Source organism: Electrona antarctica (assembly GCF_951216825.1).
Source record: "Electrona antarctica genome assembly, chromosome: 1".
Lineage (NCBI taxonomy): Eukaryota > Metazoa > Chordata > Actinopteri > Myctophiformes > Myctophidae > Electrona > Electrona antarctica.
This window is the reverse complement of record NC_136806.1, coordinates 3909234-3922812: the sequence shown is the minus strand read 5'-3', so window position 1 is coordinate 3922812 and position 13579 is coordinate 3909234. Positions and strand designations below refer to the sequence as shown.

Genomic DNA, 13579 nt, shown 5'->3' with positions numbered 1-13579 from the left:
CCGATGTGCTGGTTGGTACCTTGCATGGCTTCCGCCGCAATCGGTGTATGAATGGGTGAATGTAATGCACAATCTATGTAAAGCGCCTTGGATAAAGGCGCTATATAAATGCACCATTTACCATTTACCATTTACACACACACACACACGCACACACACACACACACACAGAGATATAGACGAGCAGAGGGAGAAAAGTAAAAATGTAATAAAGATGAAAGTAAGATGAAAAACAACTATAATAAAAGGTAGACTTACTGTAAGTCTGACCTATAGCCATAAAAAGCATCCCGATTGGACCCTTACAGGTCTATAACTTTAGAGAGTTATGGGGGTCCTGGAAATTAAAACAGCTTTGAGAAGCTGCACTGATCTAGGGATATAAATGAAACGAATCCATTACTAATTGTTAAAGTTCAGTTAAGGCTGTGAAGGGCCGTCCACACTAACTATTATCATCACCGCTGTCATCTCTGTAGTCGTGTTTTTAACCCATTCTGACCTGAGATCAGATTCTAAAAATGTCTTCTACATCCTGACAGTTTTCTGAAAAACTATGTTTCTATGTCAGTCGTCACTCGTCAGTCATTTTTCAAAAATAGCAGACCTACAAGCTCGTATGAGCTTGTAGATCTGCTATTTTTCAATAGCTAAAGCATAACATAATGCTAACACCAAAAGGGGTTCCCGCCCAAAATTAGTTTTAAAACTATGTATACTTTCTTTTATCGTTACTGTCGGGCAGAAACCTCTTATTTACATATTCTAACTTTTTGTCGTTTTTTTGTGTGTAAATGACGGTGTCACACAGAAGCAGTGACAGTGTGTACAGTAAATGACGGTGTCACACAGAAGCAGTGACAGTGTGTACAGTAGATGACGGTGTCACACAGAAGCAGTGACAGTGTGTACAGTAAATGACGGTGTCACACAGAAGCAGTGACAGTGTGTACAGTAGATGACGGTGTCACACAGAAGCAGTGACAGTGTGTACAGTAAATGACGGTGTCACACAGAAGCAGTGACAGTGTGTACAGTAAATGACGCTGTCACACAGAAGCAGTGACAGTGTGTACAGTAAATGACGCTGTCACACAGAAGCAGTGACAGTGTGTACAGTAAATGACGCTGTCACACAGAAGCAGTGACAGTGTGTACAGTAAATGACGGTGTCACACAGAAGCAGTGACAGTGTGTACAGTAAATGACGGTGTCACACAGAAGCAGTGACAGTGTGTACAGTAAATGACGGTGTCACACAGAAGCAGTGACAGTGTGTACAGTAAATGACGCTGTCACACAGAAGCAGTGACAGTGTGTACAGTAAATGACGGTGTCACACAGAAGCAGTGACAGTGTGTACAGTAAATGACGGTGTCACACAGAAGCAGTGACAGTGTGTACAGTAAATGACGGTGTCACACAGAAGCAGTGACAGTGTGTACAGTAAATGACGGTGTCACACAGAAGCAGTGACAGTGTGTACAGTAAATGACGGTGTCACACAGAAGCAGTGACAGTGTGTACAGTAAATGACGGTGTCACACAGAAGCAGTGACAGTGTGTACAGTAAATGACGGTGTCACACAGAAGCAGTGACAGTGTGTACAGTAAATGACGGTGTCACACAGAAGCAGTGACAGTGTGTACAGTAAATGACGGTGTCACACAGAAGCAGTGACAGTGTGTACAGTAAATGACGGTGTCACACAGAAGCAGTGACAGTGTGTACAGTAAATGACGGTGTCACACAGAAGCAGTGACAGTGTGTACAGTAAATGATGGTGTCACACAGAAGCAGTGACAGTGTGTACAGTAAATGACGGTGTCACACAGAAGCAGTGACAGTGTGTACAGTAAATGACGCTGTCACACAGAAGCAGTGACAGTGTGTACAGTAAATGACGGTGTCACACAGAAGCAGTGACAGTGTGTACAGTAAATGATGGTGTCACACAGAAGCAGTGACAGTGTGTACAGTAAATGACGGTGTCACACAGAAGCAGTGACAGTGTGTACAGTAAATGACGGTGTCACACAGAAGCAGTGACAGTGTGTACAGTAAATGACGGTGTCACACAGAAGCAGTGACAGTGTGTACAGTAAATGACGGTGTCACACAGAAGCAGTGACAGTGTGTACAGTAAATGACGGTGTCACACAGAAGCGGTGACAGTGTGTACAGTAAATGACGGTGTCACACAGAAGCGGTGACAGTGTGTACAGTAAATGACGGTGTCACACAGAAGCGGTGACAGTGTGTACAGTAAATGACGGTGTCACACAGAAGCAGTGACAGTGTGTACAGTAAATGACGGTGTCACACAGAAGCAGTGACAGTGTGTACAGTAAATGACGGTGTCACACAGAAGCAGTGACAGTGTGTACAGTAAATGACGGTGTCACACAGAAGCAGTGACAGTGTGTACAGTAAATGACGGTGTCACACAGAAGCAGTGACAGTGTGTACAGTAAATGACGGTGTCACACAGAAGCAGTGACAGTGTGTACAGTAAATGACGGTGTCACACAGAAGCAGTGACAGTGTGTACAGTAAATGACGGTGTCACACAGAAGCAGTGACAGTGTGTACAGTAAATGACGGTGTCACACAGAAGCAGTGACAGTGTGTACAGTAAATGACGGTGTCACACAGAAGCAGTGACAGTGTGTACAGTAAATGACGGTGTCACACAGAAGCAGTGACAGTGTGTACAGTAAATGACGGTGTCACACAGAAGCAGTGACAGTGTGTACAGTAAATGACGGTGTCACACAGAAGCAGTGACAGTGTGTACAGTAAATGACGGTGTCACACAGAAGCAGTGACAGTGTGTACAGTAAATGACGGTGTCACACAGAAGCAGTGACAGTGTGTACAGTAAATGACGGTGTCACACAGAAGCAGTGACAGTGTGTACAGTAAATGACGGTGTCACACAGAAGCAGTGACAGTGTGTACAGTAAATGACGGTGTCACACAGAAGCAGTGACAGTGTGTACAGTAAATGACGGTGTCACACAGAAGCAGTGACAGTGTGTACAGTAAATGACGGTGTCACACAGAAGCAGTGACAGTGTGTACAGTAAATGACGGTGTCACACAGAAGCAGTGACAGTGTGTACAGTAAATGACGGTGTCACACAGAAGCAGTGACAGTGTGTACAGTAAATGACGGTGTCACACAGAAGCAGTGACAGTGTGTACAGTAAATGACGGTGTCACACAGAAGCAGTGACAGTGTGTACAGTAAATGACGGTGTCACACAGAAGCAGTGACAGTGTGTACAGTAAATGACGGTGTCACACAGAAGCAGTGACAGTGTGTACAGTAAATGACGGTGTCACACAGAAGCAGTGACAGTGTGTACAGTAAATGACGGTGTCACACAGAAGCAGTGACAGTGTGTACAGTAAATGACGGTGTCACACAGAAGCAGTGACAGTGTGTACAGTAAATGACGGTGTCACACAGAAGCAGTGACAGTGTGTACAGTAAATGACGGTGTCACACAGAAGCAGTGACAGTGTGTACAGTAAATGACGGTGTCACACAGAAGCAGTGACAGTGTGTACAGTAAATGACGGTGTCACACAGAAGCAGTGACAGTGTGTACAGTAAATGACGGTGTCACACAGAAGCAGTGACAGTGTGTACAGTAAATGACGGTGTCACACAGAAGCAGTGACAGTGTGTACAGTAAATGACGGTGTCACACAGAAGCAGTGACAGTGTGTACAGTAAATGACGGTGTCACACAGAAGCAGTGACAGTGTGTACAGTAAATGACGGTGTCACACAGAAGCAGTGACAGTGTGTACAGTAAATGACGGAGTCACACAGAAGCAGTGACAGTGTGTACAGTAAATGACGGAGTCACACAGAAGCAGTGACAGTGTGTACAGTAAATGACGGAGTCACACAGAAGCAGTGACAGTGTGTACAGTAAATGACGGAGTCACACAGAAGCAGTGACAGTGTGTACAGTAAATGACGGAGTCACACAGAAGCAGTGACAGTGTGTACAGTAAATGACGGAGTCACACAGAAGCAGTGACAGTGTGTACAGTAAATGACGGTGTCACACAGAAGCAGTGACAGTGTGTACAGTAAATGACGGAGTCACACAGAAGCAGTGACAGTGTGTACAGTAAATGACGGTGTCACACAGAAGCAGTGACAGTGTGTACAGTAAATGACGGAGTCACACAGAAGCAGTGACAGTGTGTACAGTAAATGACGGTGTCACACAGAAGCAGTGACAGTGTGTGGGTCTCCTTTCCTCTCTACGAATTTGAATCCTGAAATGTTAACAGTTTTGGTCGGACATACATATGCTGTACGAGGTTTCCAGATGATATACTGTATGCAAATGCACACGCACGCATAGGTGGCTTTGCTATGTTTCACCGGTTTCAATTGAAACGGGCCTGAGGGGCCTCCACCCTCAGGGGGGCCTCCGAGCTCCGACTGACCGCCAGGCGTCAGTCAACCCCCCCGCCACCCTTGGCCCTCTATCTCTCTCTCGCTCACTTGATGCCTTGCTCTATCCCACGATGTTAAAGTTACACCTATTTCCTGTTAATAACCTGGTAAAATGTGCAGCACCAACATTGGGAGGTAAATGGGAGACACTTTATTGTGAAGGGATGACAGGATGAGGAGAGGTGTTGTAATAGTGGATAGTAATGGCTGTGCCATTGAACAGTCAAAGCTATTTGTGTCGTATCAACAGAATTATGTCATATAGGTATATATGGGGGCCTCATATTTGGTCTTGAAACGAGCCTCCAGATTCCTAAGGCCGCCCCTATGACACACGCACGCACACGATTTATAAATGTCAGTGTCCTCCTTCACTCTGTCGCTCACTTTATCCAGTTTGAATATAGCTCTGTAGCTCAGACGCACGCACGCACACACACGCACACACACACACGCCTGCATGCACGCACACAATAGTACAGTATAATAAAATGGCTTAATGACTAAGTCTAGTTCACCTACACACAGAGCCACTATTTCATCTAGCATTGCCTTCTGTCTCTGTGCGTGCGTGCGTGCGTGCGTGCATGCATGCGTGCGTGCGTGCGTGCGTGCACCGTTCCACAGCTCTTAGCTGCATCATATTCCATCAGAAGGAGCTCTACTCATTCCCTAATTGGTGCTTGAGCTTTCTAAAGGCCTGTGTGTGTTTGCTCACCGCTGAGCTCTCTCCCCTGGAATAACCCAGCCGTCTACATAAAGGAAAGACAATTACAAAGTTTAGCCTTAAACACACCTAATCCTATTCTTTTTTTAATCCCCTCTCTCTCTCTCTCTCTCTCTCTCTCTCTCTCTCTCTCTCTCTCTCTCTCTCTCTCTCTCTCTCTCTCTCTCGTTGCAATTACTGTACCTGCACTACAGTACTCCACTGTACGCTGCGGCACTATGACGAAATAAACCCATAAAATGTATTAATGTAACCACGTGTATGTTCCCTAATGCAGTGCATCCCGGACTTTTTCATTCAGGGCGGCTGTGGCTCAAGAGGTAGAGCAGGTCGTCCAATGATCCCTGGGTCGGCGGTTTGAATCCTGGCTCCTCCTGTCCACATGTTGAAGTGTCCTTGGGCAAGACACTGAACCCCACATTGCCTCCAATGAGTCGGTCGGTGTGAGCTCGCCACCATCGGTGTGTGAATGTGGGAAGTGAGGACGCTGGTGTCGACTGTTCGCCACCTCATCTCCCAATGTATGAATGAATGAATTGTAAAGCGCTTTGAGCACTTGGAAAAGCGCTATACAAATGCAATTCATTCATGTCAAGGACCCCCAAATTGACATGTATTAGCCCGCGGACCCCCATTTGAGGAGATATGCCATGGGACCCCCATAAGACAAGAATGTTATGGCTCTAGCAGTGATTCTCAACCATTTTGATTTCAAGGACCCCCAGTTTGACCTGCATTAGGCTACGGACCCCCATTATTTAATGGCATTTCTATCTATAGAGCGTCGCAGTCCCGCCTCCTACCCGGGACCAGGAAATGAAATCCAATGCATTATTCTCATAGACATTTCGTAAAGTATTTATTTAAAGACGGTTACGCCGCGGACAAAGCCAACTCGAGTCGTGACAACTCATGACAACACAAACAATATTTTGGACCAAACAAATAATTAGAAAGAAGAAAAAAACGGCAGGTTACAACACTTTTTTTGTTGTTTTTCTTCTTTCTAATTATTTGTTTGGTCCAAAATATTGTTTGTGTTGTCATGAGTTGTCACGACTCGAGTTGGCTTTGTCCGCGGCGTAACCGTCTTTAAATAAATACTTTACGAAATGTCTATGAGAATAATGCATTGGATTTCATTTCCTGGTCACACAAAAAACTTAACTTAAAAAAAAACTTACCTTAAAAAATAACTTAACTTAAAAAAAAAACTTAAAAAGGAAAAACGCACACACAAAAAACTTAACTTAAAAAAAACTTAACTTAAAAAAAAACTTAACTTAAAAAAAAACTTACAAAGGAAAAACGCACACACACAAAAAACTTAACTTAAAAAAAAATTAACTTAAAAAAAAAACTTTAAAAAAAAACCTAAAAAAGAAACACGCACACATACACGCACTAAAAAAATAACTTGAAAAAACATTTAATTTAAAAAAACTTAACTTAAAAAAAACCTTAAAGTACGTAATTTATTCTAATTGTTGTTATTGCAATTTACGAGCTGCGTTCGCTTCCCGCGTTTGCGCGTCTTACTTGTCTAGCTATAGGGACCCCCTGGAACTCCCTACATGACCCCTGGGGCTCCTAGCTAGGGACCCCCTCAAGGACCCCTGGGGGTCCTAGAGGGAGGCAGGCAGGCAGGCAGGCAGGCAGGCACTGGGGATTAGCAAAACAATGGAGGGGAATGAAAAAATGAATATATGTGATAACCTGCATCCTATCCATGATGGGATAGGAATCTATGAGCCGAGGGATGAGTGTGCACACTCATCCCTCGGCTCATAGATTCCTATCCTATATCACGGATCCCAGACACATATTATATTCAAATCCCAGTGAAACGAAATCTCAGCCTGTTGTGATATATTAGCCGTGGCAGTTTATTTATTTATTTATTTATGTTCTCAGTGGTCTTCCCTGTCGACGAGTTCTATTGCTATAGAATTATACCTCTCCCTTGGCAGTACGCAGATGGCCTCATGTGTGCAATTGAGAAGACTGAGAATAATGAAGTCTGGAGTCCCACTCGTTCTTAACCCATTTTTGGCGGGAACCCCTTTTGGTGTTTGCATTATGTTATGCTTTAGCTATTGAAAAATAGCAGACCTACAAGCTCATAGCGCGCCACCGAGTGGCGCGCTATGAGCTTGTAGGTCTGCTATTTTTGAAAAATCGAAGAACCACTGACATAGAAACATAGCTTTTTCAGAAAACTGTCAGGATGTAGAAGACATTTTTAGAATCTGATCTCAGGTCAAAATGGGTTAAAAAAAAGAAAAAACAATAATAAAAGCTATGGCGGGGGAAATAATACGATATAGCCTCAGTCTCAGTTTGCTTTGTAACGGCATTCGATACTTGGCACGCATCGACGGAGCGCTTGAGCCGAGGACTTTGTATACCTGAAACATTGACAGTCAGTTGGGAAAAGATCAACTTTCTCAGATTCATATTGATTTTGAATTTGGTAACTCTTGGTAAGCGAACTCAGCACATCGAGAATTATATATAGGTTTTACATTTAAGCAAAGTTGACAGCAGGGAGAGAAACAAACAAACGGAGCATCAGCCAGGTTTGTGTGTATAATACGCTCACCGTGTGCCCCTAATACTCACTAGTTCACTACTCACTAGTTCCTTTACGCTCACCGTGTGCCCCTAATACTCACTAGTTCCTGTACGCTCACCGTGTGCCCCTAATACTCACTAGTTCCTTTACGCTCACCGTGTGCCCCTAATACTCACTAGTTCCTTTACGCTCACCGTGTGCCCCTAATACTCACTAGTTCACCATGTGCCCCTAATACTCACTAGTTCCTGTACGCTCACCGTGTGCCCCTAATACTCACTAGTTCCTGTACGCTCACCGTGTGCCCCTAATACTCACTAGTTCCTCACCGTGTGCCCCTACTACTCACTAGTTCCTCACCGTGTGCCCCTAATACTATAGTTCCTCACCGTGTGCCCCTACTGCTCACTAGTTCCTTTATTATCACCGTGTGCCCCTAATACTCACTAGTTCCTGTACGCTCACCGTGTGCCCCTAATACTCACTAGTTCCTGTACGCTCACCGTGTGCCCCTAATACTCACTAGTTCCTTTATTATCACCGTGTGCCCCTAATACTCACTAGTTCCTGTACGCTCACCGTGTGCCCCTAATACTCACTAGTTCCTGTACGCTCACCGTGTGCCCCTACTACTCACTAGTTCCTTTATTATCACCGTGTGCCCCTAATACTCACTAGTTCCTGTACGCTCACCGTGTGCCCCTACTACTCACTAGTTCCTTTATTATCACCGTGTGCCCCTAATACTCACTAGTTCCTTTATTATCACCGTGTGCCCCTAATACTCACTAGTTCCTTTATTATCACCGTGTGCCCCTAATACTCACTAGTTCCTGTACGCTCACCGTGTGCCCCTAATACTCACTAGTTCCTTTATTATCACCGTGTGCCCCTAATACTCACTAGTTCCTTTATTATCACCGTGTGCCCCTAATACTCACTAGTTCCTGTACGCTCACCGTGTGCCCCTACTACTCACTAGTTCCTTTATTATCACTGTGTGCCCCTAATACTCACTAGTTCCTTTATTATCACCGTGTGCCCCTAATACTCACTAGTTCCTGTACGCTCACCGTGTGCCCCTACTACTCACTAGTTCCTTTATTATCACCGTGTGCCCCTAATACTCACTAGTTCCTTTATTATCACCGTGTGCCCCTAATACTCACTAGTTCCTGTACGCTCACCGTGTGCCCCTAATACTCACTAGTTCCTCACCATGTGCCCCTACCGTACTACGCACTAGTTCCTTTTGGAAAATAGTCATATTATTACTCAAATTGTAAAATAATTAGTTATATTACTAGTTACTGGGACAAAATAATAACATGACTTATTTACTTTAACCCATTTATACCTTAAGTTTCGATTCTACAAATGTCTTCTAAATCCTGACGGTTTTCAGAAAAAAACTATGTTTCTATGTCAAAGTTCTCAAAGTTTTCCATGTCAAGGACCCCCAGAATTATATGTAATTGGCCGCCGACCCCCATCTGAAAATATGTTGTTCCAGGGACCCCTCCCAGAAGCAAAGATTTGAGTTAAATACGTTCGCTCTGAAAGAATATATATTCCAAATTTGCGCCACATTTTCACGTTTTTTCAAAAATAGCAGACCTACGAGCTCGATCATTTTCACGATTTTCACGATTTTCACGATTTCTCAAAAATAGCAGATCTACAAGCTATGAGCTTGTAGATCTGCTATTTTTCAATAGCTAAAGTATAACATAATGCTTAGAACACCAACAGGGGTTCCCGCCCAAAATGGGTTAAATACTAAGTTACTTTAGTTACTTTCCAACACTGGTAGGTTCTCTCTCTCTCTCTAGTGGTTCAACTACTCATACTTTTTCATGCCAATTAACAGGTTAACTGCGGACCATTTAGGGCCGTCTTTCAGGCTAGACTGCCTAAGTTGTAGTGTTCAAAAGTATTCCATAGTGGCGACCACAACAACAGAACAATTACAACTCCTCCATTGTAATGAATAGGGACTCAATTTCCCTTAAGGACCCTGAAGAAGGCAACTTGTTTGTCGAAACGTTGGTAACAATACAAGCATTTTTGGCATCGGGACTTGTGCGACCTCTCCTTTCTATTTTAACACATTGAGAGCCCACGCAAAACTGCCCAAAATCACTTTCACCTAGAAAATCCATTCACATTTTTTATAATTCAGCTGACTGTGGAGACACATGCTGGAACTTTTTACTTTGAAATGTTTTATAGTTTCTGAGTTATTTAATTTAAACGCCAAATGCATTCTCAAAGGCGAAAACACAAACTTTGGTGTTTTTTTTTTTTTAAAGACGTCCACAGACGTCTTGGGCTATGCACGTGCGGTAATACCCAGGACGTCCACAGACGTTTTGGGCACAAAATGTGTTAAGGGACCCCCAAATTGACATGTATTTGGCCGCGCGGACCTTCCTCTGAAAATAGTCTGTGCCAGGGTACAAGATGTGTTGTTAATTATATTCAAAATATTTCACGTCTTTTTTTCAATATTCTTTTTGGAAAATGGTGGCTTTACTTCTACTCTAGTCTACCAACCTTGCAACGTGTCGTGATGTGAGTATTGAGAGCTTGTGGCTGAGGACGGTGGCACAGAGGGTATGACATTTCTACAGCTAGGGTTCAGGCACAGTGTAATGTGTTTGGAACCCAGAGGGTGCAACAGCTCAGAGTCACAGACTCATAGACACAGATTCTCTGCAGTTCAAATGTTTATTCAGAAATCCTCCAGTGGAGCCGAGCTGTACGGAACTGCTGGGACGGAACGGGAACAGAGCAGGTCAACAGGCAGAGATGGTCCTGGAGGCAGATTTTCATCCAGGTTTGGGTTGAATAGAAGGTCACTGCAGCACGACGAGTATATTATAATAACAGAAAATGCACTGTATAGAGCCTGGGTGGAATACAGTCAGTCTGTCTGTCTGTCTGTCTGTCTGTCTGTCTGTCTGTCTGTCTGTCTGTCTGTCTGTCTGTCTCAGTGTACATATCATGCCTGCCTCAATCCATTTATTGTGATTGATTGACTGACAGACAGACAGAAATATAATCCCTTTTTGGCCAAAAAGTACCTTTTTATACGTGTGTAGGCTTTCCAACAACACAACATGCTTTTGTATTGGTGAGAAGCAAAAACGTTATTTTTATTTACGCTAAAGACGAGAGGCTGGTCTGCATTTATGCGAGCGGCGGAAGTCATCGGTAACATAGCTCTAAATGCAACGGCATTAGAGCTAATGGACCAGAGCTAAGCAAAGCAAAGCAAAGTTACTATATTTACCCAGGGTATCTGAGCTAAGCTCAAGAACTTGTTTCCAGCCAGGCCCTGCTCATAGAACATTTCATGGTAGTGGTTCAATGCCTTGCTCAAGGGCACTTCAGCGGTGGACCGACTGATTCGAACTGGCAACCTTCCGGTATCAAGACCGCTCCGCAATCCGTTCGGCCACCGCTACGACAAGATCAGACACAAAAGTGACAAGTATAACCTATGTAGTATACCTGACATTGAGTGTGTGAAAAGAGTCCAGTTTTATCCACGTTTCTTTCTTGCTTGCTTGATTTTAAAGTGTACAGTAGTTGCTTATTTGGGCTTGCTTCCACATTTCTTCACATCAATGAACCCCAGATTAATATGTAATTGTCCACAGACATCCATCTGAACATATTTTGTGTCTTTTTTATTAAAATGTTTAAAAAATATTCAAAATATTTCGATTAATTCTCAATGTGTTTTTAAATAACAGATGTACAACCTCACAATGTGAGCTAGTAGATCAGCTATTTTCATTTGTGGTTGTTTTCATAGACCTGGTCACTTGTTTCTCTTGCAAAACTGGCAACTATGCACACACAAACGCAAAAGACTTGGGCCATATGAAAAAGGTGAATAGGTGGTGGGTTGATTGGGGAAGTGTCCTCAGGTGTGAAATGGGCGTGGCACTGTTGGTCTGATGAGGGAGTTGGAAGCAGGTGTGTGACCAGGACTGACCGACACTGACAGTGTTGTTTTTGACAGCAAATTTTGATTTTAGTTTTAATCATATAGTCTCTTGAATAGTTTTCATTTAGTTTTAGTCACATTTTAGTCACCTGGAATGTTTTAGTGTTACTCTGGTTTTAGTCGACTAATTCCACAGGTGATTTACTTTTTATTTTGGCAGGCCTTGATGGTGTCGTAATGACTATTTTTACATGTGCTGAACATAGCAGATCTACAAGATCTACGATAGCTTGTAGATCTGCTATTTTCAGCATGCAAACAAAGTGTAAAATGACTTGTGCTGGATCTCTTGTCCACTAGTCCCTCCCTAACATTTTAGTCTAGTTTTTATTTGTTGACGAAATTGTCAATATATTTAGTCTTAGTTTTAGTCATCATACCTGAGTTTTTATTTAGTTTTCATCAGTGGAAAAAGGTAAGTCGACGAACAATCTTTCCTCTTAGTTTTAGTCGACGAAATCAACACTTTCGTGACACTCTCCGTCTTCTCTCTCTCGTTCTCAGGCAACTCTCCGTCGGAGGAGTCGGAGGAGCGCGACAAGGAGCCGCGGACGCTGACCTACCCGGCGTACATCGCCAGCCTGCTGGACACGGGCGCCAAGAGGCTGGCGGCGGGCGTGCGCATGGACTGCTCCAGCCAGGGCCAGTGCCCGCGCTCCTGCCACCTGTGCCACATGAGCCCCGGGGGGGGTGGCGGCGGCGGCGGTGGCGGCGGGATAGGCGGGGGTGCCGCGGGAGGGAGGCAGCAGTCTGAGCCCGTCCTGCTGCAGATCACCAAGGCAGCGCCCATCTACGAGCTGGTGTCCAATAACGAGACCTACCAGGTACGCGTGTGTGTGTGCGTTGGTACGCGTGCGTGCGTGCGTGCGTGCGTAAGTATAGGCAGACCAAAATGCAATTTAAATGGAATGTTATGTAGACAGATGCCAGGTCATTGTGTTTAAAAATGTTCATGGACTGCCCAATATCCATGTCCTTATGAATATTAATGTTTGCATGGTACAAATGTATTGCTTATTTTAAGTTATGGTGGAACATCTTGTCCATTTGCATTATTAAGACATTTCTGGTGTGAAATATATCTCTTGCACAGATTAACTGAATTACGAAATATGAACTGAAGTATGATAGCTCTTTTGCACTGTTTTAGGTTAGGACTATGAAATACTTATTTATTCTAATACTTTTTAATGCTGACCCTTTGGAGCTGATCTCCAAAATGTCCTATGCACTTGTGCTAATGGCAAAATAAAGTCTATTCTATTCTAAATGGCACGAGGGACCCCCACAAAAAGACCACTCCCAAAAATTGGCGTGTGCACATGTGCCCTTTCCTGGTGTTTGGGCACCTCCCCCCCTCACTGCACTCTGCACAGCCCTGCATCCTATAGAGCGTCGCAGTCCCGCCCCCTACCCTGGACCAGGAAATGATTCTCCGTTCATTTTCCTCATATAGACATTTCAGAAAGTATTTATTTAAAGACGGTTACGCCACGGACAAAGCCAACTCGAGTCGTGACAACTCATGACAACAAACACAATTTTTTGGGCCGAAAAAATAATTAGAAAGAAGAAGCAAACGGCAGGTTACAACACTTTTTTTTGTTGTTTTTCTTCTTTGTAATTATTTGTTTGGTCCAAAATATTGTTTGTGTTGTCATGAGTTGTCACGACTCCAGTTGGCTTTGTCCGCGGCGTAACCGTCTTTAAATAAATACTTTTAGAAATGTCTATGGGAAAAATGCATTGGGATTAATTTCCTGGTCCAGGGT

At 43.8% G+C, this 13579-nt stretch overlaps 1 protein-coding gene across 1 annotated transcript in view; it reads left to right on the top strand.

Annotated features, from left to right (window-relative positions):
* astn1 (astrotactin 1) overlaps window positions 1-13579 on the top strand; it is a gene marked incomplete at its 3' end in the record, with an annotated part of 1033675 nt that overhangs the window by 526511 nt on the left and 493585 nt on the right. The window contains exon 23 of the mRNA XM_079507194.1: window positions 12312-12631. Within this exon, the coding sequence (XP_079363320.1) occupies window positions 12312-12631 (320 nt within the window). The remainder of the gene's footprint in view (window positions 1-12311; window positions 12632-13579) is intronic.